Raw genomic sequence first — 26242 nt, forward strand, 5'->3', positions numbered from 1 at the left:
ATATTTAATGAGTCACACATTGTAGATGATCAGGTGAATTCCATGTCTATGCGCTATTATATCGACTTTCCCCGTGATTCCACCACCGCCGCGTGCCGCGCAGTGATACGGCTTCATTCAATACATTCTCCACACCTTCCATATTTTCCAAATCTCATAATATGATAGCACCTCTAAGCAAGTGTTCACAAGGTTTTACGACCTTCGCGTAGATGATGGAAGGCAGTCATCGTCTTGTATGATACTGTGCCTCTTCCATAAGCATGAAATCTTGGCTCAATTCCATGCGACTTCAGGCATTAGTGCTCTCCATTAACGTAGAGTACAGACACTCTATTTTCACATCGGACAATTGGCTTGAATCGGTGGGATTCTAACGATGCCTCGCGCAGAGGTTGGCAGCCAGAAATGGCTGGCCAACAAGATGAAGGCCAAGGGCCTTCAGAAGCTAAAGTGGTATTGCCAGATGTGTGAGAAGCAGTGTCGTGACGAGAATGGCTTCAAGGTGAGTTCCACCAGTCTCAACGTACCATTTGGCGTTTTCTGCAAACCTTTACAGCAGTGAGCTCTCGCCTTTTACATCACTGCCTGAGTGCCACATTCTGCATCGTATACGTTGCAATTCATGTCGGCCTGTGTGGAAATGTTAATGCTGCTGCAGTGCCACCGTCTATCCGAAGGCCACCAGCGTATGATGCAAGTGTTTTGCCAGAACGCAGGCAGGTTCATGGACGGGTTCTCGAAGGCTTTTGAACACGAATTCATGAAGCTGATGCGCACTCGTTACTGCAAAACCAAGATCCTGGCCAACTCGGTCTACCAGGAAGTGATTTCCGACAAGGAGCATGTGCACATGAACGCCACGGTGTGGGTGACGCTATCGGAGTTCGTGCTCTATCTGGGCCGAAGTGGCAAATGCAAGGTCGAGGACAGCCCTCGCGGGTGGATGATCGAGTACATAGACCAGGACCAAATCCGCCGCGATCAGGATGCGGAGGCCCGCCGTAAGCGGGAGATATCGCTTGAGCAGCGGCACCAAAAGCTGATTCAGAAGATGATCGAGGACGCCCGTAAGCGCGGCGGTTTCCAGGAGCCCGAATACACCCCGCTAATGAAAGAGAGCGACGAGAAGCTGCGTTTCGAGACGAACCTCACCAAGCCCGTGGAGGCCGCGCCGGATAAGAAGTCCAACGTGTTCATGGAGCTGTGCAAGAAGGCGAAGTCAACTGCCGCAACTCCCACATCTGAGAGGCAAACGCCGTCCAAAGAACCCCCTCCGAAGCGCAAAACCGCAATAGAGACCCTAATGACTCTGAATGGCGCCAAGAGGCAGGCGGTCGACAAAGACGTTCCAAAAGCGACCACGCCCGCGCCCGACGCCGTAGATGCCGGTGCATCTGATAAGTGGCTGATGACCGGCATCCAGGTGCGCGTCATTCTACAATCGCATCCTTTATACAAGCACAAATGCCGTGTGGTGAAAATTATGGGCGGGTGAGTTGTCAGTGCATCGTGTTGACCCATATACAGGGGTTCACGTGCGCTCATACAGGACATCGAGGGCTCTGGCAACTATCAAGTCGACTCGAACCACGTGGAGACTGTGATTCCTCCCGTGGGTTCCAAGGTCATGGTGTTGCGCGGGGCGCACCGCGGCCGCGCAGGCTCACTCACTAAAACACGACCGGACGATCTGCTGGCTTCCGTGCGCCTTGACAGTAGGTTCTATTTTCCACCTGTACATCTCGTGTCAGATGGCGCCGTGCTTGACAGTGTACATTACGACGATATCAGCCGTACTGACTAGTGGGCCCTTCTATCAGTTCATTCCACGCTCGTGGCGCGACTCTTCTATTTTCCTGGCCGAACTTTATAATTTGGATTTCGAGTTTACCTTCGCAAGTTGCTGTTGTACTGATCTATCCAGTCCCTGCCGCGTTGTGGTTTCGTACATGTGCATCGTACCTGCGGTGCTTGTAATAGTTGAACTGCCCGGTATCGTTCATCCACTTGAGTTGCTGCGAAAGTTGTGCGCCACAGCGTGATACGCATCATACCCTGCGGAAGAAGAACCGCGTGTGGGCGGTGAGGTATGGGTACCACTCCGTGATGGTTTGCGCGGGCACCCGTTTTTCGTACAACGCGGCTCGCATTTCTGCACCCATACTCTTGGGAATCTGCGGCGTCATGACTCAACGCATATCAGTACCACGTATTGGCCGCTTTCAGGTGAAAGCCATATGACCATAAGCTCCTAAATGGCCAGCTTGGGGGATTAGTACTTAAGCAGTAAAATAACACAAGCACGCTAGGTAAACACCTGGCTGCTGACCACTCACCCTGCCCAGTATGAAGATCTTCTGGTAGAACTCGTTCATTGGCATCTCCCTGATGCGATAGACTATGGAGTTACGCCACGTGGACATGATGCCGAAGTTCCCTGGTCGATTCATTCAGATTACAACTGAACCTACTGCACGCATGGTATTTGATTTGCTTCATTGGGGGTTTGTAGTTGATGATCATGTTTTGGATGTAGAGCCTGCTGGGGTCTCCATTGTACTGTTCGTATATTTTCTTTTGCGCATCGCTGAGCTGAATCTCATTGCGCACGGCGTAAATACAATCCACGAACCGCATTCAATATCCGGTTGGTGCGTACATTCGGCATGGCATAGAGCCAGTCGATGGCGTCCTGCAGGTGCAGATGTGTGAGCTGCGTCGGTTATGAAAATGTTTCTGTACGACTCACCAGTTTCGTATACAGCTTGAGCCGTTTTAGTCCTATCGGCAATCCGTCTATTGTGAACTCCCAGACGTTGGCACTGTGCTTGCTTTTTACCTGTAGGCGGCATGTATGACACAACATCACAAGGCTAGAGCACGTTCCCGCGACTCACCCCTGCTTCTTCCGGATCAATGACCTTGGGCACTATGAATTGCCTTCTGTACCGCGCCCTATTGAGCCTGAAAATGAGCTTCCTTCGCCACCTGCGGGCATTGTGGAATCTCAAGTACCACCCACTCCCAGATCCCCTTCTTCCTGTAGTAGGGGTTCTTGATTTTGGCATTTTTGTTGCGCAGCCCTGGCGGAGAATGATGGTACTACGAGCTCGCCGCACCTGAGAACAATCGCGGCTCCGGTCCGATGGAAGTGGCTGCGCCGCCAGGCAGCCACCCAGCTGCCCCGAAAAGCCGGACGGGCAGCAGCGACCGGAATACGTGCAGCATCTATTATCAGCAACTATATTAGGGGCACATTTTGCGATGTATGCATCTCGAGTGTGTGCCGCGGCCCCGCCGCGGCGTGATCGGGTCTATACCTCGATGAACGGGCGCAGGATGTTGAGAAACAGGCGCTTTTCCTGAATATTATTGAACGTGAGCGGTATGCAATTCCCATTTTCTGAGAGATGCAACGCCACTGAGGTGCTGAAGTTCAGGCACGGGCCTTCGGTCTGTACTCGGCCGAGCTCCTCCCTGGTGTGTAGAAGCTTCTTGATGGCATCGAACTTCATTTCGCGAATCTGCAGACCGTTAGTTCGCCAAGCGACTGGGATTTGCCGTAGCCATGCGCGCCCCTCGAGCGGCGTTTCCGCTTACCTGGTCCTCACACGCAATGCGAATAATCTCTTGATCGCAGTTCACATGGAGCGTACACGACAGTTTGCTGCCATCCTGCCAACACATACAACCATTTCGCCGTGTACCAACCTCTAGCAAGACCATGACGTTGACGGAGCTCCGTAGACGGTCTCTAAAGTGCTGCTCTGCCGCAATCGTTAATTCAGCATCACGTAGGCATCTCCCATACACACATGTATACGCGGTTTGCGCCCCGATAACGATCGCCCGGCCAACCGCCAAGCACCGCCATGGGCGTCAGACAAAACAGGTACACGCGATCTACACCCACCTTCGATCTCAAACTCGTTGGCATCCTGCCTACAGTCCTCAAATGCGCAACACGAATCGAATATGCCGAGTATTCGCCGGAACGAGAAGATGGCCGGCATTTTCAAAGTAGCGACCAGCGCAACGGCACTTATGGAGCCTTTGAGGTGCCACGTTGCGCGTCAGGTAACGTTACGAGTTAGTGTGTGTTGTCTAATGACGCCATGCATGATTACACACCACCGTACAGTCCGGGCGGGCCGTCAGATGGGGGTCGCGCGGACGCGCCGGTGCCAGCTGTGTTCGTGATAATTCGGCTGGAGCAAATAACATATCTGCGGTCAATCGATATCGTCCTCGGCGTATTTCGTGTCTACGTCGACCGCCAGCCCTTTGAGCATTGCGGCGTTCAGCATGATTCCTTTGAAGAGCCTGGAGTTCTGCACATTGTCAATCACGTCACGGTTCTGTCGCCAACGGTCGCCACATCCAAAAATTTGGCTGTTTCGAGGTTCGTGCGTGCCTGGCGCTTACCTTGCATACGTGTCTACATGAGTCGATGGTCGTTTTCGAGGCCGCCGTGCGGTTCAGGTAGAACAGCGACACTGCCGCATTGTTGATGAGCATGTTCTCGCACGCGGAGACCAGCAAGCTCTCCTCCATGTCCACTCCCGACGTGCTGCACGCGTTGTAAATGCTATAGGCTCCCTCGAAGTCCCCGCTGACCGCGCAATACATCCCGCGATAAATCTCGGCTTGCGGCGGAGCCAGCTCCATTGCGATCTCGATGTGTTTCTGCGCATTGGCGGTATCTCCGATCTGCGCAGGGCGTGAGCGGCGTCGACGCTGCTGCGTACCTGGCTGTAGAGAACAGCGAGCATGGCGTTGGTGGCGTGATCCTGTTTGGCATAGCTCTGCTGCAGCTGCATGAGCACCTCCACCGCGTCCTACAAAACTGTGCATCGCAGGCGTGCCGGACTTACGAGGTAGCGCTTCTCGCCGAGGAGCACGTCAGCCACTAACAGCCTGACGCGTATAATGCGTGAGACGGTGAGGTCGCGCGGCTGGCTACCCTCGTTGAGCTCCTTCTCCAGGTACTGCCATAGTGTGTGGAGCCTGTCCAGCGCGGTGTACGTCGATCCCACGAGGTACGGGTAGAACGAGTACATGAGGTATAGGCTGAAGGGGCACATGCTGCCTCTGAGCGCACATTACCATATTCTGACACAAAAACGCACTTCCTGTCGCCATTGACGTCAGGGTAGCTCTCGTACTTCCACTTGTCGCTGTACGGCGACTTGATGAGGTTCAGGTCCGAAACAATGCTCTGGTTTGCCTGCGACGGATATGACTGGAATGGCTAGGAGACCAACATTGAGCTGTATGTTGTAGTATATGCGCATTGTCAGCACGGCGATCAGCTTCTTGGGGCTCTTCTCGTACTTCTGCGCGCGCTGTGACTGACTCGGCAGTATCGACTAACATGGGCGAGGTCCGAGAGTATCTTGACAATCTCCTTGAACTTGTTCTTCTGGGCGAGCGCCCGTATCTCGGCGATGACCTCGCCGATCTTCTTCGCCATCTGGCCTGTTTCCGGTGCGATTGACTGCGATTCAGCCGTGGCAGTACCGCGCGCTCCACAGCCGCTCCGGGGGGCACAGGTTGCTCAGAATCGAGCGCTCTTCGCGCGCAATCCGCTTGTAGCGATACACAGTTGCTCTGGTTCGATAAATAGGCGCGGGACGTGTGTCTGCCGTTCCAACGGCTTTGGGATGGGGTGGTACGAGGCCCTGGCGACGTGCCCGGTGCAACAGAGCTCGTTTCGCCGATTTTCTTGTCTCTTTCGCCCGCGTTAATCGCTGATGTCATGTGGGAGGTAGATTTTCGTGATAATGTGCACTTTGGTTGCGTGAAATCCGTGGTATTTCGTTTGCTCAATTAAGACACGGATCGTGACGGTGACGCGTACCGCAGTGTTTTCGTGTTATTCGCTGCCCCGGGGCCTGTAATAGAGCTCGTGGTGATATATGCATTTAGTTGCCGGTTGATTCTTTCGTTTTGCGGTCATTTGGCTCCGTCTGTGACGTTGCGATTACCGATCCGTACCGCGCCGTTGGCCTGTTAAGTGATGCGCCCGCTGATTCCATGCGTAGTTGTATTCCGCGATGTGCATAGCAATTTAGGTATTAGGGCGTTCAAGTTGCCGTTCGATTTCTGTTCCACAGTGTACACTTGCCTGCAACGCCGCTGGTCGTGGTGTTTTGATAAATCTAGGTGATCCGGGGTTTTTGATTGTTATATTTAGTGTTTTTAAAACGTTGATCATGTCTTCCTAGTCTGCCTTCTATGTTGTAGCGTAGCGGCGCGTCTTGGTTTCTGTGTTGTTTTTCTTGGTGTTGCTTGTCATCGCCACCAGCCGCGAGCTGGCACAGAGTGGTACATGTACGGTCGTGTGGGCTGTTTCACATCTTGCTACAGCTTCCGGTGACGTGGGTGTCGCGATGGACAACACGGAGAACCGCAACGAAGTGAAGGAGGCGGGTATCGCCATGGGTGATGAGGTTGCCCACGGCGGCCCGAACGAAGAGGCTGCGGTCACCCAGGCCGATGCGCCTGATCCTCAGGTGCAGGGAGGGACTACGGCCGACCTTGTCGAGTCGACCACTTCGGAAGCTGCGACGCCGCAGTCTGCGCCGGAGGTGGTCGCTGAGGACAAAGCCAATTCGGTTCCTCCACCAAATCACAGCACGATCATTTCTGAGGATGATCGTGCAAAACTGCGTGACCTTGTCGACATGATTGTATCATTTGGCAATAGAGTTGCTGAGTCTCGGGGTGAGGCTGATGATGAGGAGGAGGAAGAGGGCGCTGTGCAGGTGAGGCGTGTTTCCGCTTGCTGTTCATCTCTGGCAGGAAGATGAAGTCCCTTTCGAGCGCATCCCTCAGACGGTTACGTGCAGCAACATTGTGCATTTGTTGAACATCCCTCCTGAAATCGATATGGAGGCGTTGGCCACTGCTATTAGCAGCATGGCCGATATCATTTTACATTCTTATGTTTTCAAGGGTACCCAGCTGAAGATAGTATTTGTGGACGCGTCGATCGCAAGCGAGGCGCGGCAGCTTCTGGACGGTCTGCGACTCCACAATCGCGTCATTCAAGTTGTGCTGAGTACCCAGGACGACGCGAACCCATTGCAGCCACCTCAGGGGGCTCCGACCCCTCGTGCCGACAGCAACGCACCGACACCACGCACAGCATCGAAAACGAAGCACCCTCACAAACCACGCGGGGCTCCACGCATGGCCCCAGCTCCCCCGGTATTTAAACTGCCACCACTACCGCCCAGGCTAGGCCGCTCAGCGCCCCCTATGAACCCGTCGCACCGCGGCCCGCCGCTCCCGATACCGCTGCTGCCGCCCGGCAGGTTCCCAGATGCGCCGGAGCGTTTGCTGGTACCGCCGATGAGCTCAGTGCCGCCACTTGACCCGCCGTCCAAAATCGTCTTCGGACGGAACCTGCATAAGCTGGGGGGCATGTCGCTGTTCGACATGCTTTCTTCGCAGCCCCAAGTGTGCAACTGGAGCCCTGATCAAAGTGTGGAGGAACAGCAGCGGCACTTTGACAAGTTGTATGAGGAGTTCGGTACATCTAACCGCTACTTGCTGTTGGGCAAACTGCCGGAGTCGGCGACGGAGACCATCAGTGCGGCGCGGGAGTGGTTGTCGCGGTACACGCAAAAGAAGCCGGATGTCGAGATTTGCCGCCTCGAACAGTATGCTGCCGACCTCAAGCTACCGAGTGACAAGTTCTTGCACATCACGTTCCAGCGGCGTGCGGACTGCACGGAGTTTTTCGCGGCTATGACCAAGAAGGCCCCGGAAGTGGTGTGCCGGTTCTCTTGCCCCAGGACGGCCTACGATACAATATGGGTCGGCAACGTTACCGACATTCTCTCGTACTGCCGGGGCGAGGAAGACATGAAGGAACTGTTTGCACGTCTCGGTGAGGTGAAGGCGTGTACGTTCACGCCAGAAAAGGGGTGCTTTTTTGTAACATACGCTTCGGTAGAAGACTCCATCCGCGCCCGCAACCGCCTGCTCGGCGCCTTGTTCTCTCCAGTGAAGGCTTTTGCATTGAACGTCGACTTCACCCTGGACGTTGTCACCCGGTACTCGCACCGTGGCAAGATGCCATTGCCTGGCCCACGTGGGATACCCGTCAGCTGTTTGCCCCAGAAGTTGGGTGAACGTCTGTTGTCCGCTCTGCAGCGACGAGCGGACGGAAACGCGGTGATCCGACAGCTGTTGGACGGCCGCGATAGCGATGCGGTGGATTTGCTGACCAAGGGCGCCACCCGGGGGCACCCAAAACGGCCATACGATGGCAGGCCGATGCGTGCCCCCACGCCAAAGCACCCCTGGCACCAAGACACGCCCCCGTGGCCCAAGACGCGCAAGCGCCCCCACCAGCCGCCGGACCAGCAACATGAGCAACATAAGTATCGCAAATCTGGCCCATCGTCCGCTGAGTTCGGACCCGTGGAGCAAAGGAATCCGAATACGCGAGGTCGTTTCCCCCGGCGCCAGCAGTCGCGAGTGCCGGCTGATCGCAGCGGCGAGGACCACTCAACCGACGAGTACGCGGAGGCCAGCCCAAACAGACCCAAGAGCGCATACACGCTCGTGTGCAACCTGCTGAAGCGCAGCAAGCCGATTTGCAAGGTATCTTCGATCTTTCTGCGCGGCGACATCTCTCACCGCGTGCCCCAGACCTTGGATGTGAACCAGCGGGCCAACCCAGAGCGTCTGGTAAATTGCCTGCAGAAGACCCCGGAGCTTTCGCTGTGGAAGATGGTCGCAGAGAGCGAGGAGGACAATGAGCGGTACGACAGCCTTTGCGAATACCTGCTGTCGAAGAACCGCGTCGCCATCGTGCAGGATGGCCCATACGAAATCTACATCGTGCCGCCCGCGGAGCAGTCGACGCTGGCGGCGCACCTGCCCGATACACAGTCCATGTACGCGTTCGTATTGCCGAAAGGCTCGTAGGACACTAGTTTAATTGGCATGTTTATATAGCATGTGGCCTGCCCGCTGGCACGCGTCCGCTACGAAGTCGTAGATGCTGAGGTCCCGGTCGCCCGCCGCCATCGCAGCGTGTATGTAGTGCAGCAGCAGGTCGTAGCCATGCTGCATCGCGCGCAACCTGATGTTCCGGGCGGCCCGCGTGTACGAGCCCTTCTGCAGCAGGTCGTACGCGTCGACGTCGACCGAGCACAGCAGCGACGGGCTCTTCGGCGCCTGCGGCAAGAACACCACCTCGACGGTCATGACACCACCCTTCGTAGTGAACGTGGCTGCGCACGTGCTTTTGAGGAGCTGCAGGAGCTCGCGCTGCACTACCCTGATCCGTGCGCTCAGCGCCGACCCGTAGTCCATGACCTCACGCATCAGTGCGATCAGTGTGACCGGATGGCTCTCATCCACGTTGTTGCTCATCCAACGCGATATGATCTGGCGCATGCGCTTGTTGGCCGCTTCAAGCAGCCGCGTCAGCACCTGCTCCCAGACCTTGTCCGAGCCTCCCCCCGTCTTGAACTTCGGTGCCGTGAACACTATCCGGAGCCCCCGGCTCACGTCCACCATGTCATCCCACTTGACGGGGCAAATGGTTATGTGCGATGTGCCCCGAGGGAATTCGATAGGTGCATCCTCGGTTTCCAACGCGTCGGGGTCGGAGGTTGCGGAATTAGTCGACTCAACCCCCGAAGAGTAGAACCTCCCCAGTTCCCGGGTCACGGAGGGCGTTTTTGATAATATGGGGCTACATGATGGCCACTCATCGCTCCTGAACACCGGGACGTGCGTACGGTGATGCGGCGTCCGGGTTGCTTCCACCTCCGGGGACGACTCGTCGCCACACCTCAGCACCGACCGCATGCAAATCGGTAAGAAGTTCCCGTATCCCGCACCACCTTCGGTAACTTTAATGCAAACCAGCATGTTGATCTCTGGGTTGAAGCGCTGCTCAGCTTTGATGCGACGATACACCACGGGCTTGTTCATGGTGCCATCCATCAGGTTGTCGGCAACACGCACGAGGTCGTTATGCCAGCTCTTCCTGAAGCTGCGAATGCAGCGCTTGGTGTTGCAGTCGGCATTGAAGAAAATTGCAAACACCCATCGAATTTTCTTCGAGCCCGCGTCTAGAGGGACCACCCTTATGCCCGTCGCGGCGTAGATGTTACGCAGGGTTTCGATCAAGTGTTCCATGTGTTGCAATTTCTGGCCATTGGCCTCGCGCAGTTGTACGCGCTGCGTGAGCTTCGCAACTCTCGTCCTGAGGGTCTCAAGATGCTTGGATTTGAAACCAATGAGATTTGTCTGCATTTCACTATACTTTTGACGTTGCTGAATGGACTTCGTCAACTGACGGCATTCCTTGACCACGGAGCTATACACTTCCGTGGCATTTGCAAGCAGCGTGGCATGATTTGTTGCCGATACGCAGCTCTGGTGCATCTTCTCTTTCGCGGCGTTGATGCTTTTCAGTTTACTCATGACCTCGGAAAGCATCTGCTTGGCCTCCTCCTGAACCTCGCGCTTTTGCGGTGTTAAGTCCAGCAACGTTGACGATGGCGCGTTCATGCCTGAAGCAGCCGGCGGCCCTGTAACATCCGCCGGCCGATCGTTGCTGTCCGCCGGGATGCTGTAACCGCTTTCACACAACTTAGCTCCAACCAAGATTTGTACCCTCTTGTACGCCTCGTCAACCAAAAGTTCAGCCTCAGGCATCACTACGGGATTATCCTGCCCCTTTTGTGCGGACTCGTCGTTGAAGCCGTGAGGGCTCATATCAGCCAGCTTTAAGCGCTTCGGAATGTTACGTAGTCCGTACGCCACGCCTGGGATAAACCGTTCATCGTATGACGGCACTATGTCGCTGTGCAGCCGCGACTTCTCTCTGACCAAGGCCGAATAGAAGTCGGTCGTCTGCAGCGGCGCAGCTAGTTCCAAATGTGCATTATGCGATGGATCTGGTACCGTAACGGCGTTCTCGACAACCATTTCTCCTTCAGGTGTGGACTCCGTCACAGTTGCAGCCACCGCCATTTGGCTGTAACTTGCAGGTATGACGGAATACAGTTTGTTAATGGCATCGTCCGTGTGCATTAAATCTTCCGTGCTGCGAGGCGGGGAGAGCGGATGTTGGGACCTTATAAGCTCCATCTGCTCGTTTTCGGTGATAAGCGGCATCAAGGTCCCCATTTCTGATATTTCCTGTCGCACAACACTCTCTTGAAGAGCGGTCAATACCGGCATTGTTTGGAGGTCGTTGTTTTCGGGCGTACCGAGGTTCGGGGGTGCGCTGACGGATCCACCTGTGCCGTCTTCGGCAGATCCCTGTTCTATAGACGTCATCATACTCATTTGAGCCTTGATATAATCTTCATCCAGCTCTATTTCATTTGAAGAAGGGAGTTGCGAATCGGCCGGGGTTGAGCCATCAGGTCCATGCTCACTAGCCCGACGTGCTACGAAAAGTTGCACTCGGTCAGAGAATGTCATGCCATCCGCGGGTTCGTCGCAGCTTCCCATATCCTGCTCGCCAGAATAGAAAGCATGGTTATACAGTAGATCCTCAAGGTTCATTGGCGCAGTTGGTGCAAGCACTCCCGGATGCCCCTGAATATTCAGGCCAGCATGGTACGATAACCCTCCCGGAACGTTGTAAAAAAGTGCATCCTCCTCATATCCAACACTTCCCGAACTGTTGCTCCCCTCATGGGATTGTGCGGCCGCAGGCACGTCACTATACGAGAACGTGAAATTTAGCGTCTCCGACCCAGCGCAAGGCTGATCGTCTTCGTTGTCCTCCGTGTCCTGCCCCCTGGCGGTGTACATCTGTACATCATCGTCCAGCTTAACGCCACTACTGCTTCCAGCTGTATCGCCAAAGGGTGCAGCATACACGTTGAAATTATCCGGTATGAGGAATATGCTGCCCTCCTCTTCGTCGTCCACTGCATGCTCCCCTTCGTCACTGCGCTTCACGATAAGCCCGTCGCCCATTTCTTCGGTATGGGAAATACGGGACCGACGTGATGCGGATCCTCTTTCCTTTCCGCCGCTGTGCCTGGCAGTGGGTGTAGTAGTTTGGTGGAGCAGTCCGTTGTCATGGGTTGCAGCGATCAGGTGACTCTCATTACCCCAAAAATTACCGGCGGCAATATACTGTTCTATATTATCTTGCCTGATTTGAGATATTCCGGATCCTCCATGTGGCGAAGCGAACCCCTCATCGGCACTTCGATGACTCAGTATGCCACTTGGCTCGTTAAGACAGCCGATCCCACCAATCTCGGATACGGAATGCACGTTCCGCAACTCATCACCCAGCGTTTCCACCAGTTCGCGATGAATGATAGAGCTCCCTACAGTATGCCCCGCGGGCCCTCCGTCAGCGAAGCTGCCTCCCGACGCACCTCCAGTTGACTGGCGTGCCGACGCGTCGGTCAAATATTGCCCATTTAACCCGTAAGAGCTGGCAGTACTCTGCCCGTGCCTGAAGTAAATATTGCCCAAGGAATCCTGCGTGCCAGTTTCCCTTTGATAAGGGCTCTGAAGCTGTTGCGGAAACTGGCCTGCCTCACCAGCGTGGTTTCTTGGGGTACCTCTCGGCGTTCTTTCTCTAGACGGTATATTTCCGATTGATCTTCGCACACCGGGTGCCATGGAATGGTGGATTACATGTGATCTGGCGTCGGCGTTCGGCGGGTATTCTATAACCAAAGATTCTTCGGAGGACGGCGTCATTGTGGACATCGTTCCTGAACTAGCACCCGTAGTGGAGCTCTCGTCCGATTGCATGGCTAGTGGCACGTTGAAGGATCCGCCATTATTTTGGTCGCGATTACCCTGGGTTGACTCGCTCCTGTGCACGCTGAAGTAACCGCCCGGCGCGCTGACGCTGGACAGCACTGGTAATGGTGAGTTTCGGTTCAAGTGGAGACGTGACGGCGATGACATGCAGCCATCATGCACCTTATCCGCATACATTGAGAAAGCGCTGTTGCCGTCATGTAATCTTGGAAACAATCCCGGTGTCCGATGAAGTATTTGTGGACTCGGTACATCCGCAGAATGCGCCAGCTGCCCGGGGAAAGGTAATCCAAATGCGGGTAACCGTCTAAACCGTTGTGAAGCCGTCGAACTGGCCGAACGCATCGAATTTATCGATGATGATAGATTAATTGACTTCCCACCAGAACTCCTCCGGCCGGTGGTCGATGATCGGCGTGTTCTGGTCGGAGTCCCAGTCGATACTGGATCGACAAACAAGGCCCCTGAACCACTGTCGTCATTGCGCGCGCTACCTATATCTACAATGGGTTCTGTGCTGATCATGCGTAGTAAGCTCCGGCTCGGGATTCCAATGTTGACGCGCTCAGGGGGCAACGGTGTGCTTCCAGACGTCCCCCGAACGACTCGTCGATTGCTGCCATCTTCATTTGATACTGTAGGTACGTAAGACGTGCTATCACCTGCATTCACTGTTTCGTTTAAGCCGTGGCTGGGCGAGGGGACCTGAGACCGTCGTGGCGTCCGCTTGGGCACATTTTCAGGGTAGCCATTGGCTCCACCTGACCCTCTTCCTTCCGCATCCATACGGTGATTTGCCTAGATAAGCACACGATTCATTCCTATTTCGGCGTGTTGGCGGACACTCAACTCTGACCAGAAGCGCATCGATAAATACACTTTGCACCGATGCGATTCCACACAGCCGGCATTTATATTACAAAAACTGCAATTTACTATCAAAACGCAATACCGAATATTTGCGTTAGCTACACCATCAATACATAGACAACGACATCACTCAACTCGGCGCGCCACCAAGCGTAACTGAGAGGAAGAGAATCCTCAACTGGGCAAGTATTAGCATACAATTACTGCAACCGGGAGCAACCTAAAAGCGTTGCATTCCCGCTGCGGCATACCGCATTGTGAGGGTTGCACAATTGGCATTTGATGATACACATACATGCACACAGCGCGTTCCTGCGCCGATGCTCTGGTCTTTATAAGCGACAGGTGAAGCAATTTAGCCGCTAGTATGTTCTGCGTGGGTGGAGTTACAAGGCAGGCTATGCAACCTTCCCTGTGTGTGCAAACGACGTCCGTTGCGCCTTCCATGCATTAAAATACGCTGGTGATTCGTTATGGGAGCGTGTATACTCGTCAAAAGCGACCATTCTATGAATGCTGTGCAGCTGGATGCCCTTTGCAGGCGTTTTGCAACAGGTGACACCTTATGTGTAGCCGTTGTCTAGCATCCGAATGCAGCGTCACACCTTAACATATTGGGGATACATCCTCGTTAGCACCTTGATCAGTTCCTCTTGCAACACCTCTAGCATGGTGTTATCTGTTTCTTCCACATTGCAACTCAGGAATACTGCTCGGTTGAATCTTACAGCTGCATTGGTGTCACCCCGTTGTTGGTTGGAGCTTACCGAACATCTTCGCCAAGTCTGATGAGATGGCATCCAAGTCTCCAATAAGCGTGCTTCCGACGCTGGTTTCGTCCTGCACGTTTTGCGGTTTATGCCGATATATATCTAGTTACGTAAAACATATGCTCATGCACGGAGGCACGTATGATTCACATGCGGTGCTATTAGGGGCACTGTATATAGAGTACGTCACAAAATCTCGTCTATATTGCGGTCTAATCTATCAGCGAAACAAGTAAAAGTACCTTTAACCTGTTGACAGGGAAGCCGCAGTGTAGGTCTCGGCAAGCCTTGCTATCGTCGCCAACCCAGACATACAGCCCGGATTCATATTCTACCGATAGCACGTTCAACGTCTTATCATACACCGTGAAGGAATCCTTATGGATTTCCATGTTGACGGCAGTTGTGTCTTTTCACGGCGTTCAGTGAGGATTTTCAGGTGTATCCGCGCCGGTTTGCTGCTCCTTGTCTTCGTCGATCAACAGATTACAGCATTTCCAACGCTGTAAAACAATTGCCTAAATAGAATATGTCGCAATCCCGTGGATCTGTAGGTGGTAGTGTGCTGCAGGATCCCGTATATGCGCTATACACAGGCCAGGTTTATGAGCAATTCCAGAGAATCGCTGCTGTAGGCATGTTGTGTGTTTTAAGGTGGATATCATGATATCTGTAGTTGATGGTAGTAGGTTTGGGTTGGCCGCTTAGTCAGCGCCTTGCCGTCCTCTGCCTCCTTGTCTTGTGGCTGCTGTCGCTGGGCCCAGGAAGCGCCTATGTTCAACGCCTACGATCTAAACGCTGCATCAGTCATATTTCAAGGCGATGTGTGACAGTTTCTGCTGCGGAAGGTCAGCCATCGGTGCCATTCTCAACTGGCGATCAAGAGCGAGAAAATCACGTTGGAAATGATGCTCCCAATCTCACTGCATTTGGCCTTCCAGATGCAGCACGTGATGACCATAACACGTCAGAAGAAGGGGTGGCGACGGTAGATGGTACATCTCAACAAACGCCCTGCTATCTACGCCACGAACCCGTGCTCCTGCAGGAGACGTTGGACCTGCTGGTGACAAATCCCGATGGGCGCTATTTAGACGCTACTCTAGGATATGGAGGTCACTCTGAGGCCATCTTGGAGCGCCTTTCGGATAAGGTAAATCCTGTTACTGCTATTTTCAGTTATGGCATCAGGGCTCCTTGGTGGCGCTGGACCGCGATCCCGAGGCCGTCTACTACACTGGCCGTCGGCTAAGCGCATACGTGGATTCTGGGCAGATGAGGCCGGTGATAGGGACCTTCAGTAACCTGAAACGCGTCTTGGAATCGCATGCCCTGCCCCTGACGGGGTACACTGGGTATGTTTTAAGCATCCGCATTAACCGTTCTGCAGCATTGTAGCTGATCTTGGCCTTTCCACCCACCAGCTGGAGAGCGCATGTCGCGGATTTTCTTATAACACCGATGGTCCTCTTGACATGCGGATGTCGAACCCTTTGCACGATCCTTTCAGCACAGCCAGACCTACGGGTGTAGACCTGGCGTCGTCCCTGGGGGCTTCTAACACGGCTTTCAAGGTATGCGCAGGTTAATATGACAATCAGACGCAATGCAGATTGTTAATAAGGCCAGGGAGAATGAACTTGCTCACATTCTGAAAGCATACGGTGAAGAGGTTCGTGCAGCGGTGATTGCTCGTCGTATCGTTGACGTTAGTTTAAGGCAGCCGACTAACATTCTTACCCACAGATGCGTAGCCGCAAGGGTCGGATATCTACAACTAAAGAACTTCGTGATATCGTGGTTAGCTGCGTGCGCGGTAACCACAAAGCCGCAATGAAGGTGCTTTCGCGAGTTTTCCAGGTAGATCGACTCCGTCCAAACCCTCAAATCTTTTACAGGCCCTGCGCATATACGTCAACGACGAGTTATCTGAGCTGCAGAGCCTTCTGGAGTTTGCACCGTCTCTGCTGCACCGCAAGCACGGCAGGTTTGTGGTCATATCGTACCACTCTCTGGAGGACCGCGCTGTTAAGCGCGCGTTTGCTGGCCTGCAATCAGCCTCCGAACTGTCTCCGGACTCGAGCGTCTACCGAGTGCTGACCAAGAAGTGTGTGACGGCCGGTTCTGCAGAGAGCAAGGCCAACCAGAAGTCGCGCTCCGCCAAGCTGCGCTGCCTGCAGCGGTCTCGGCAAATGACAAAAGAGTGAACACACTTTATAAAACAGAAATACGCATAGCGAAACAATTCAATTGGTGTCGCTTTTAGCGTTACAACAGTGCGGGAGGCATTATTAACGTAATAATGCCTTTGTATCTGAGGGTTACGCGCTCAGACAAGATAGTGTTTTTCACCACGGAGAATACTTCTCTCGTTGTCTACATTTAAGGATGGCAATTCCGTAAGGTCTGAGAGCTCATTTGGGACATTGGGAACGATGGAATCTTATGCTATCCGGTAAATGAGGTGAATCCCCGATTCGGTATGCACTAGGCCGCTGACCTCGCCGACAGCAAGTAGGAACGCTGCAGTGGAGAAAGGGCCTTGCATTTCGTTGCGGGTGAAAAATCCAAGGTCGCCTCCGTTCTGAGCACTTGTGCACTCCGATATGTTCGTGGCCTTCTTCCGGAACTCACGGTCCCGTATTTCGGCAGCCATGATCTCTTCGCGGTGCCGCGTCATTTCCGCAATAGCCTCCTCCTTTGTGCGCGTGATCCTCTGATTGGTGTTTCTGTTGATCGGATTGCGCGATCCCTTGTGCTTCAAGAGAATGTGGGCACACCGCACCTTGGTGGGCACCATCTCCCTCATCATATTGGGCATTGTGACCTACTTCAATCGATAGAAGAGGGGTAGCTTATTTAGGTTCGCTTGCTAATATGAGGGTAACTAATCCTGAGTCGAGCGTTGGGGAAATTCTGAAGTCAGGACGCTTATGTTCTGAGAGTTATCTGTCCTCGTAGATGATAGAGCATCGGGCGCACAGGCTTTGCTGCCGTCTCACAATACAGTCTAGCACCAAACGTAATGACACACCGCAGTAAAGGTAGTATTTACGTACGCGCGGAGGGAGCGTCTGTCAAAGGGCTGCTTTAGCACTACTTGCACATACCAAGTTGCTTGTATTGCCACCTTTTGGGCTCTTATTTTCGGCAGGGAGCCTGCTTCCTAGTTCTAACCCTTCCCGCGTATCCGGACTTGCTTTTAAGGTAGTCAGTACCGTTGAGCAACCGACGGCGCCGATTGGACATGTATCTCACGGCAACAAGCAAATAGTTCAACCCCGCCGTTTGCGACCAAACATGCGGTAATGATCGTAAAAAATTACGCATGTCCGAACGCCGTGCGCAGCTGTGCTACCGGCGAACAGTGCAAAACGTAATTATTGAAACACCAAATGAAAAATTTCAACGGTGCCGGGCCTCGAATAAGAATCACTTGGAGTACACACTTCGTATATGCTGACTTGTGTTCGCGTTAAAAACATAGACTAATTGCTGCCGACGCTCGTGTCCTGGGGCTGCGCGTACATAGGGCTGCTGCTATTTTTCCCTCCCGCGCGCGGGCCGCAGGCTGTGTGGTCGAGTGACACATTGCATTTATTTGTTGTTCGAAAGTAGGTTCAAAACAATCTGTTGGAATTATTCTGTGCTCGTTGCGCGATTGGGTTTGTCGGTTCTGCGGATTCGGCGCGCATCGGATGGGAAGTAAGTTATCCAATGCATTCGGCCCGTTGCCTTTCACACCGCTTTAAAAAATGGCATACACGCGTATGTAGGTTTATGTCAACGACGGAAGGTCGGTGTCTTAGGTCTAAAAAGGCTTTTGTGCCAACGCGGTGTGTTATAATACGGCGCGCTTTTGTTGGATGTGTATAGTGTGTGATCCTTGAGTTTCTCAAAATTTGACGCAATGGATACGCACTCTGGGAAGTCAGAAATGGAAGCTTTGAACGACCTTTTTTCCAAGGCGTTTGCGCAGTATTTTATGATGCAATGGTGTCAGCGGGGTTATGAGACGCACTCCACGTTCAAAAATGAACTGGACGCCGTGGTGTCTATCTGGCCGCACGAAATACCGATCCAATCTGAGGAATCAGTCAATCAGGAAACTGCTAACAGGAATTTGGAGGGTGAGGGCGCGAGCTCCCAGCCGGGGCAGGCTGCCCGGGATGCCGACCGTCTCCGGAAGTTCCAAGTGCTGAAAGATCTTGAATATGCATTCCAGCTGATGATGGTGGCCTGCCACAAAATGCATATTTTCTCGTCTAACGAGAGGGTGGAGGATGTGCATACCGAGGATCTCAAATTCCTTATGCTCCCATACCTGGCGGCGCATGTTGGCCTTGAGAAGCCTGACCTCAAACAGCGCTTGAATGTGCTCAAGCGATGCGTGGTGTATCTGACCGAATTCATCCACACCCTCATCCGCATGGACGCCATGCACCAGCGTGAACTGGTCTACTGGGAGCGCAATTTGGGCGACATTGCCGATGAAAGGCGTACCTTTAGGATCAATTCCACGAAATACACCATCGAGATTCTGGGGAGAATGCGTCCAGCATTCAACACAACCGAAGGGATCATCAATTTTTTCAAGGAGGCCAATTCCAAAAATGCTGAAGAGGCTACCTTGCGAGCCAGAGTTCTGGATCTCTTGCACCTATTTTCCTTCGAGGCCATAAATCTTTACGATATGATAAAGATGGTTAGTTCATATCCTCTGGAAAGTGTACAATAATTGATGTTTGCTATGCGTGCACTGCATTCCACCGTCCACATGTCATTGTTTGATCGTTTAACTATTCACATACGCTGCTAGGAAATTCCGTTGCTGGAACGCCATCTGAAAGAGGCCGGTAATCCCGAGTCAAACACCGTCGAGGAAGATAAGCGGAGCAGGCCTTCTCGCTCAAAACCGTGGGTCATTCGAGTTGACGGAGTCTCCAAATTGGACCCTACTACGGCTCACTTTTTGTATCAGAAGCTCATATTCGTACCTGGCCACAGTGAGTTAACCTAGTGGAATATCAACTGTTACCATTGCGTCAGACTTGCCCAACATATCCCTGGATGAGTGCGCTCGCATCGAGATGGACATGGACGTGAACACCATTGGTGTCAGAGGCGCTAAAGAGAACACGAGAAAAGATGACAGTGCTGAAGAGGACGATGGATGCCGTAGTGGCAGCGAATCGAGCAGTAGCGACGATTCCGATAGGGACAGCGACGACACCAAAGAGAAGGCCGCGTGGGACGACTGGAAAGATGACCACCCCAGGGGAAGCGGGAACAAGAACCGCAACGTCGGTTAGATGTGAGCATGTGGTCAGTGTACCGGGTTTTGCGCGGCCGTGCTACTAGCAAAGACCTGAGCGGCAGAGCCGCACAGAAATGTTTGCCAGGGGCAATTCATCCGTCGGCGCAGTTTCACGTGGAGGCACTCTTTTATTGCTACAAATATTTCATCACCAGGAATAAACGAAAGGCACATGGAATCAATATATAAAATAAACGTCAACAGGCATTCCTACAAAATCTAAGCGCAATTCACTCATAGCTTCACTGAAAATAATATTAAGTAGAGTATAGTATCACGTCCATAGCCAGCCCCCAGGATAGTTGGTTCATATTTGCTTGATGTATGGTACGGCTGAGGGTTTCATGCGCTGCGCCGCAGAAGCCCTACTTGTACCGACGGGAAATGGGGAGGAGCCACAGCATGCTGCATCTTAAGCTTATGCAAGATTACCTTGTGAATGATCTCATAGGAGTGGCTTTCAACAAGTGGACAAGTTTCGATGTAGTTCACTCTTCGATTAGGGACGTGAAACGCATAAATCACTACGGCTGTAAATGGCCAATGTACTTACAAGGGTCGGATGTCTTTGACACCAGTGACGAACAGCGACAGTAAGGCTTATAATCTGCAACTCACATCTGTAGTATGTACGTAATGGGCTATTAACAGCTGCGAAAACAATACGAGCGGAACGTAATCACGTGCCACACTATAGAACTTGAAACACATTCCAAAGGCCGTCTACAGCAATGAGCTAGTATTTACCCGATGGCCAGGTGCACGCGGTAGAGATTTATTTTTATTAAATATAGGCGAACACATTTCAGTTATTCAGTATGGCAATCGTTTGATGTGTCGCTGTTTTTCGCTAAATGAGAAGGACTATTAATCTGGGGCAAAACGAATTATGGATGGCAATACTGTCATTGATCAAGCTAGTATTGCCGTGCACATGTGCCATATAGTTTCGCTCTATGTGGTTTAATCGCAATGAATAACATTACACTCTGCAGTATATGATGCCTATTCCTCATCATTTTCTGCTGATGCATATATTATTAGTCACCTAGGACAGTTTTATAAAACACTATTTGACGCATTCGACAACTATAGCAGTGGGAAATGACAAATTCTAAGTCAACTGAACCCGCAGCTGCAACTTCAGCTCCAAAACTCATCTATAATAGCTTGGGACAATCGCTTTACAACCTCGTATCATTCATTGAAGGCTATGACCAACAGGTGTTGTCCATGTGCATGAGGGCTTTCGAGTTGACTTTGGGTTTTTCGCAGTCTCAGTTGTCTACGTTGGCAACGGTGTCTACTATGTCGCGCATGGGTTGTTGCCTAATTTGGGGATTGCTGGCAGATAAACATCACTCGAATCACGTTCTTGGGGGTGGTTTGTTAGTGATGGGTATGGCTTCAATTCTTCTAAGTTCTGCGTCGCGTTACAATGTGGTAAGTTATGATTTTTACACTGTCAATGCACGTGCAGATTGTGTTTTTGCGTTTCCTACATGGGTTCGGGTTTGCGTGCGTCTACCCAGTGCAACAAAAGATTGTTGCTGATTCAACGAGCTCAAATGAAACAAAGGTAACAAATGGGGCACCGGGGCAATCGATGGCGGGAGGAACAGCGACCCCAGAGAAACCAAAGAAATCTGAGGGTAGTAAGATATTCACACGTCTACAGTCTCTTAATTGCATTGGGCGATTGTTATGCGCTGTCATAACCACACTTATTGCACGCAAGGTATTATTGGGATATTATGGCTGGCGCACTTCCTACGTAGTGCTGGGGTACATATGGACATTGTTTGGTGTTGCAATTATTTTCGGGATGGAAGGCAATAAACCTTCGCTTTCTAATGGTGTAAATGGTGACCAAGGGCCAAGTACGTCAGAGGATACAACTTTTAACAAATTATTAGAAGGTGCAGCCAAGTCTGTGTTTATGACTGCAACGACATGGATATTGATATTTACCATATTCATAGCAGAAGCTCCAATGTGTGCTTTTAATTATATGACCATATACTTGCAATATTTGGGAGTATCCGACACAATGGCTGGTGTTGCGGTTGCTGTTACATTGATTGGTGGCGCAGCTGGAAGTGCAGCAGGGGGAATGATTATAGATACGATTGCTAAAGCCGATAACGTATATAGTGAACTTGGTTCGGGGGCTGCCGTGATGGTAGTCCGACTAGTTGTGTGCCTATTGTTTTTCTTAGGGAAGGCGCCATCTGGAAAGTTGCTTTGGTATCACTACGTCGAGTTGGCAACGCTGGGCGGAACATTAGTAACGCTTGGCGGCGTAGATAGGGCAGTTATGAAAAAATCAATCAACGATATGTACCAGGGCACGGCATCTGCCATGGTTCGCACCATATCTGGCATCGCAAGTAGTGTAGTTTTTTTCCAGGTTTCTGCGTATTTAACTGAGAAGGTATTTGGCTATGTACCATCTAGGGAGTCGTTCGATACCATGGATGCGGCTGTTAAAGAAAGAAATGCAGAGGCGTTAAGGAAGTCGATGATGTACATTATTTTAGCAGGTACATCGATCAACACATTGTGTTATATTGCGTTATTTTTTACTTATGAGAATGATAAAGATAAACTTAAGCGAACCGATGCAACACAACGTGAATCGAACCATGTAACGGCGAAATAATTATGCGCCTAAGCAATGATTATGACCGGTTGTTGAGGACATAATCGACTTTGTTGTGAATTAGAGTTTTTCGTCAAAAGTACCGCTGAACCTGTCCCATTATATTATTACAAAAGCAATTCTATATCACCTCCTCGCATGAGGTGAGTAATATCTAAAATAATGGTGGGAAGCATATTTATATGGCAGAGAAATAACCACCCACTCTTTATGGTAAATCTTATTCCAAAAAAAAATGTTCATAGTAAAAATGGGTGAAAAGCATCCCGTAGCTTATACAGGACAAAAGTACGTTCAGATTTGGCAGACGCATTTGCTATTTGTCAATAAAATGTTTGCAAATGCAAACCTTACGGCAACACTAACCACAGCAACTGCCATTTACAGAAATGTGGGCATTTACAGCGATGAAATGTACAAAGTTGCGTCCTTAGCCATTACAAAGCGTCCATCCAATCCGTGCTGGACCCACTATCTCTTTGCGTCACCCGGCGCATAGCATCATCGAGACACCGGAACAGAGCTTTCATCCTCGGCAATGAATATGTTATAGCTGTTATTTAATGGTATCGCTCCGTTATAGGTCACGGCAATGTTCACTTGCGATATTTAGAGTGCGGTTAAATGTGACTGTTGCAACCTTAATAATCGGTAAATTATCGACGGGCCAGGTTGGTTGCAGATCTTGCTGAGGTGATTCTAAGTTGGAGGAATAATCACAACGTCTAAATATTACACATTGTCTCTACATTTTTATGTTGTAAATAGCAGTTACCGTTAGGTCATATAACCCTGTGACCACCTCAGCGATGTAGTTTGTGGACAGGGGCGTTGAATGTACTACGTCTTAAACGGGTATGAAGTGGACTTATAACGATTGTGCGAGATGTAGAAATTGGTTCAAGTGTCGATGTCATTGGTGCATAGTTCGCTTATGCGCAATATTTGGCACTATTACTTTTGTCGTCGTCTTTCTCATTGTCTACTACAAATATCCCAACAAAACGGGTGAGTTGAGGTTTAATATACAAATTGCGTTTACTAAGGAGACAGGCACCCGCCTCATGATCAGCTGCCCCAACAAGCAATAAAATAGAACTTCACCCAGCTTGGAACCTAGGAATTGACGACATAAACTACTTTGGTGCCCAATTAGAGCAATTGGTGTCGATTTTAAGCTGAACGGTGTGAGTTAATAGCGACATCCTACGGTGGCTATCGATTGTGGAGTTGGGTGAACGGTTACCAATGTCAGAAAATGAGCAGCCTCATTCCTGCGAAGCAGCTGAATTTCATCATGGATTCACAGGTAGAAAGTTAGTAATAAGATGAATAGCTAAGGGAGCTGCTCTAATTTTGGAGATGCTGGGTGATGCCGACTGTCTGACACGACGTGTCAGCATGGATTCTGTAGCATACCAACTGCAATTCTTTATAATCACTTGTTTAAGTAAACCACCGTCAAAGCTATCAACATTTATAGCGTCAATGTCTGCCATTATAGCATATGCGAATGACATGCGTTGTGCGTAGTGCATGTCACGTTACTTGTGTGGATCTAAGACAAGACACCTTGGTCACAATTGCGCCGTCATCATCCACACGTCCGGTGTATATTAAACTTAATAAATTTCAATTAAACACGTATGTTCGAACGCTGCGGCTTTTGTGCTAATCCGCCAATAAGACGCAGCTGTTTACATACAAGGTCACTTTTGTAAACTGGCCTGGAGATTGACCGTAGATCGCATACGTGTATCTCAATTGCATAGTCCAACGAATCTTGTCAAAATGGTGTACCATTCGCTGACCGATGTCCCTCGTAACCTCAAGGAGTGCCTTGACTGGCTGATAGCTGTCAAGGGAACTTCCAAGTTTAACACGCAGGCTTTAGGTTACGCACTTTACAATTTCCTAGTAGACAAGCCTGTCGGTACGACGTATGTACCATCTGTCGAAAAAGTCAAACGCCTTTCGAGGGAGTTCATGCAGAAAAAGGAATTTAAGGACTTGCCGGCAGTTGGAGACCTGCTGCGTAGATTCACGGAACGTATGAATAAAACCGACTTTGTGGATATCAAGCGCTTTTTTGCGCTCCACGAAAGTGATTATGAAAACATCGTAAAGGTCAATGGTGTCACACCTGACAGCATCGCAAAGGATGTAGATAAAATTGCGGATGGCTGTGAGCAGTTCCTGAATGAGATTAAAACCCCTGGCCAGTACGAGTCCGCTTACAGTTCAGAAGCGACGTGGGAGGCCTCGTGCTCGAAGAGGCCGGAAGACTGTGCAGCAGTCCTCGTGGGGATTGCGCCAATGTTGTACGCAGGTTTACATTCTTTGTTTACTGGTAGCAATGGACACCACTTTGGAACTCCACCGCCTAATGAGACTCTGCTTGTGAGCAAGGTAATGAAAGCGATGGGTTTTGTTGAATCGAAATGCCGCGATGGCCTGAGTCGGTCAGATCTTCGCCATGCGTTTAGAGATATGCATATGGATGTGTTGGACACTATCTACAACTTCGCTGGCTTCTGGGCCTTCTACTGAGTAGAAATCGCGGGTTTATACTACGAGCAGTTCGACAAACTATCATTTCGCGTTTGGGTATCCGTCTAGTTGGTATCACGAATTCTCACGGGGCATTTCTAATGTATGAAATGTTGTGATGGCCAATATTGTTGACACGGTGTTAATTCTATACATTGCTGCCGTTGTCAACGCAGACAAAGCTATTGGCGTTATAAGAATTGTATTCAGGACGCAAGATGGCGGTTTTTGGTACCAGCGCCACAGGATTCGATGTTCTTGTGAGAGACGTCGCATGGAGATTCGCAATCTATAAATAATGCAATGCACTCCTATCAGCCTTCGTAGACAGATGAGCGACTAGCGCCTCAAAAACCGCTCCAATCAAAGTGGCAGGGATGCATGTCGCCTATTGGGTGAGCGGTGTAGGCACGTGTGGAATGTACCACTTAGTACAGCTATCCATAATTACAGTTACTATCATTAATAGATTTACATATGCGTATAATATTTTCTCTCTTAAAACCCTTACGTCCCATTTGTCGTTCTGGGCTGCACGTGGACATGAATAGCTAGATCGCTATGCCCTACTAAGTCGAGACTAGACGGCAGTCCCGTGGGAACGACGGTGTGTCTAAGCCGTCACTGCCATCGTTCCATGCACGACTAAAGATGGCGAGACAATCATTGCTCTAGCAATACATTCATTTTCAGGGCCACGCCGACACATTATACAAAGTTATGTTTTCGATACGGGATGCGTTACTAGATCGCCTGGACACCCTGGCACATTTACCAATAATATTGTAGATGGAATGATATACGAGGGCATGGGTATTGATGGATACTCGGCATTACCGCACAAGGATTTCCTATATGATAATGTGGAGCGTCTGTAATTTCACTTTTGAAAAAACGGTCTCATTTCACTATAGCATATTCGACGATCTCTCGCGTCTGTTGGTATTCGATCACACCTCTTAATAAATTGAATAATAACACGACTGAGAAGACTCTACATTTGACGATATGAGCACACCATTGATTCGTCAATCTCGGAAAAAGTTACTGTGATCATACGGCAACCCCTGTCACTGTAGCAGCGTGTTGTAAACGCTTATCTATACCAAAACTAGGATTAATCATTGAACAATAACGATCTATGATGCACGGTTAATGCTTCGTAGTATGCATCTCTTGGCGTACAATGAGGGTCGCTCAGTAAATAGCCAATGACGATTGGTTAAACTTGCACAGCGCTTTTACGGCATTACATTCCACCCCAGAACCATTTAGTCAAAACTTCAACCGGTG

General features: G+C 51.0%; 16 protein-coding genes across 16 annotated transcripts; 8 read left to right on the forward strand and 8 right to left on the reverse strand.

Moving 5' to 3' along the window:
- Positions 1 to 379: 379 nt before the first annotated feature.
- Positions 380 to 1807, forward strand: BBBOND_0403070 (-DNA/RNA-binding protein KIN17; the record flags this gene model as incomplete). Its single annotated transcript, XM_012914551.1, has 3 exons — positions 380 to 505; positions 662 to 1494; positions 1531 to 1807. The coding sequence occupies 3 exons, from the start codon at positions 380 to 382 to the stop codon at positions 1805 to 1807; spliced, it is 1236 nt and encodes a 411-aa protein (XP_012770005.1).
- A 63-nt stretch (positions 1808 to 1870) lies between these two features.
- On the reverse strand, positions 1871 to 2165 carry BBBOND_0403080 (hypothetical protein; the record flags this gene model as incomplete). The annotated part of the gene is made up of 3 exons (XM_012914552.1): positions 1871 to 1930; positions 1953 to 2018; positions 2058 to 2165. The coding sequence occupies 3 exons, from the start codon at positions 2163 to 2165 to the stop codon at positions 1871 to 1873; spliced, it is 234 nt and encodes a 77-aa protein (XP_012770006.1).
- A 117-nt stretch (positions 2166 to 2282) lies between these two features.
- Positions 2283 to 3231, reverse strand: BBBOND_0403090 (hypothetical protein, conserved; the record flags this gene model as incomplete). Its single annotated transcript, XM_012914553.1, has 7 exons — positions 2283 to 2440; positions 2475 to 2595; positions 2636 to 2716; positions 2753 to 2842; positions 2901 to 2991; positions 3026 to 3086; positions 3123 to 3231. 7 exons carry the CDS (start codon positions 3229 to 3231, stop codon positions 2283 to 2285), a joined length of 711 nt encoding a protein of 236 aa, XP_012770007.1.
- Positions 3232 to 3317: 86 nt separating this feature from the next.
- Positions 3318 to 4016, reverse strand: BBBOND_0403100 (hypothetical protein; the record flags this gene model as incomplete). The annotated part of the gene is made up of 3 exons (XM_012914554.1): positions 3318 to 3527; positions 3604 to 3770; positions 3917 to 4016. 3 exons carry the CDS (start codon positions 4014 to 4016, stop codon positions 3318 to 3320), a joined length of 477 nt encoding a protein of 158 aa, XP_012770008.1.
- A 219-nt stretch (positions 4017 to 4235) lies between these two features.
- On the reverse strand, positions 4236 to 5476 carry BBBOND_0403110 (hypothetical protein, conserved; the record flags this gene model as incomplete). The annotated part of the gene is made up of 7 exons (XM_012914555.1): positions 4236 to 4334; positions 4429 to 4713; positions 4752 to 4841; positions 4878 to 5094; positions 5133 to 5230; positions 5268 to 5339; positions 5378 to 5476. 7 exons carry the CDS (start codon positions 5474 to 5476, stop codon positions 4236 to 4238), a joined length of 960 nt encoding a protein of 319 aa, XP_012770009.1.
- Positions 5477 to 6395: 919 nt separating this feature from the next.
- Positions 6396 to 8946, forward strand: BBBOND_0403120 (hypothetical protein, conserved; the record flags this gene model as incomplete). The annotated part of the gene is made up of 2 exons (XM_012914556.1): positions 6396 to 6770; positions 6808 to 8946. The coding sequence occupies 2 exons, from the start codon at positions 6396 to 6398 to the stop codon at positions 8944 to 8946; spliced, it is 2514 nt and encodes an 837-aa protein (XP_012770010.1).
- Positions 8947 to 8955: 9 nt separating this feature from the next.
- Positions 8956 to 13566, reverse strand: BBBOND_0403130 (hypothetical protein, conserved; the record flags this gene model as incomplete). The annotated part of the gene is made up of 1 exon (XM_012914557.1): positions 8956 to 13566. One exon carries the CDS (start codon positions 13564 to 13566, stop codon positions 8956 to 8958), a length of 4611 nt encoding a protein of 1536 aa, XP_012770011.1.
- A 683-nt stretch (positions 13567 to 14249) lies between these two features.
- Positions 14250 to 14812, reverse strand: BBBOND_0403140 (hypothetical protein, conserved; the record flags this gene model as incomplete). The annotated part of the gene is made up of 3 exons (XM_012914558.1): positions 14250 to 14359; positions 14418 to 14490; positions 14663 to 14812. The coding sequence occupies 3 exons, from the start codon at positions 14810 to 14812 to the stop codon at positions 14250 to 14252; spliced, it is 333 nt and encodes a 110-aa protein (XP_012770012.1).
- A 137-nt stretch (positions 14813 to 14949) lies between these two features.
- On the forward strand, positions 14950 to 16627 carry BBBOND_0403150 (S-adenosyl methyltransferase, putative; the record flags this gene model as incomplete). Its single annotated transcript, XM_012914559.1, has 7 exons — positions 14950 to 15051; positions 15133 to 15573; positions 15612 to 15775; positions 15811 to 15994; positions 16033 to 16128; positions 16167 to 16280; positions 16319 to 16627. 7 exons carry the CDS (start codon positions 14950 to 14952, stop codon positions 16625 to 16627), a joined length of 1410 nt encoding a protein of 469 aa, XP_012770013.1.
- A 236-nt stretch (positions 16628 to 16863) lies between these two features.
- BBBOND_0403160 (peptidyl-prolyl cis-trans isomerase, putative) lies at positions 16864 to 17750 on the reverse strand (the record flags this gene model as incomplete). Its single annotated transcript, XM_012914560.1, has 2 exons — positions 16864 to 17247; positions 17598 to 17750. The coding sequence occupies 2 exons, from the start codon at positions 17748 to 17750 to the stop codon at positions 16864 to 16866; spliced, it is 537 nt and encodes a 178-aa protein (XP_012770014.1).
- A 580-nt stretch (positions 17751 to 18330) lies between these two features.
- BBBOND_0403170 (hypothetical protein, conserved) lies at positions 18331 to 19732 on the forward strand (the record flags this gene model as incomplete). The annotated part of the gene is made up of 3 exons (XM_012914561.1): positions 18331 to 19125; positions 19240 to 19426; positions 19470 to 19732. 3 exons carry the CDS (start codon positions 18331 to 18333, stop codon positions 19730 to 19732), a joined length of 1245 nt encoding a protein of 414 aa, XP_012770015.1.
- A 389-nt stretch (positions 19733 to 20121) lies between these two features.
- On the forward strand, positions 20122 to 20334 carry BBBOND_0403180 (hypothetical protein; the record flags this gene model as incomplete). Its single annotated transcript, XM_012914562.1, has 1 exon — positions 20122 to 20334. One exon carries the CDS (start codon positions 20122 to 20124, stop codon positions 20332 to 20334), a length of 213 nt encoding a protein of 70 aa, XP_012770016.1.
- A 507-nt stretch (positions 20335 to 20841) lies between these two features.
- BBBOND_0403190 (hypothetical protein) lies at positions 20842 to 22399 on the forward strand (the record flags this gene model as incomplete). The annotated part of the gene is made up of 2 exons (XM_012914563.1): positions 20842 to 21180; positions 21218 to 22399. The coding sequence occupies 2 exons, from the start codon at positions 20842 to 20844 to the stop codon at positions 22397 to 22399; spliced, it is 1521 nt and encodes a 506-aa protein (XP_012770017.1).
- A 250-nt stretch (positions 22400 to 22649) lies between these two features.
- On the forward strand, positions 22650 to 22898 carry BBBOND_0403200 (hypothetical protein; the record flags this gene model as incomplete). Its single annotated transcript, XM_012914564.1, has 1 exon — positions 22650 to 22898. One exon carries the CDS (start codon positions 22650 to 22652, stop codon positions 22896 to 22898), a length of 249 nt encoding a protein of 82 aa, XP_012770018.1.
- A 796-nt stretch (positions 22899 to 23694) lies between these two features.
- BBBOND_0403210 (hypothetical protein) lies at positions 23695 to 23898 on the reverse strand (the record flags this gene model as incomplete). The annotated part of the gene is made up of 1 exon (XM_012914565.1): positions 23695 to 23898. The coding sequence occupies one exon, from the start codon at positions 23896 to 23898 to the stop codon at positions 23695 to 23697; it is 204 nt and encodes a 67-aa protein (XP_012770019.1).
- A 292-nt stretch (positions 23899 to 24190) lies between these two features.
- Positions 24191 to 24949, forward strand: BBBOND_0403220 (hypothetical protein; the record flags this gene model as incomplete). The annotated part of the gene is made up of 1 exon (XM_012914566.1): positions 24191 to 24949. One exon carries the CDS (start codon positions 24191 to 24193, stop codon positions 24947 to 24949), a length of 759 nt encoding a protein of 252 aa, XP_012770020.1.
- Positions 24950 to 26242: the final 1293 nt, after the last annotated feature.

Source organism: Babesia bigemina, assembly GCF_000981445.1.
Source record: "Babesia bigemina genome assembly Bbig001, chromosome : IV".
Lineage (NCBI taxonomy): Eukaryota > Apicomplexa > Aconoidasida > Piroplasmida > Babesiidae > Babesia > Babesia bigemina.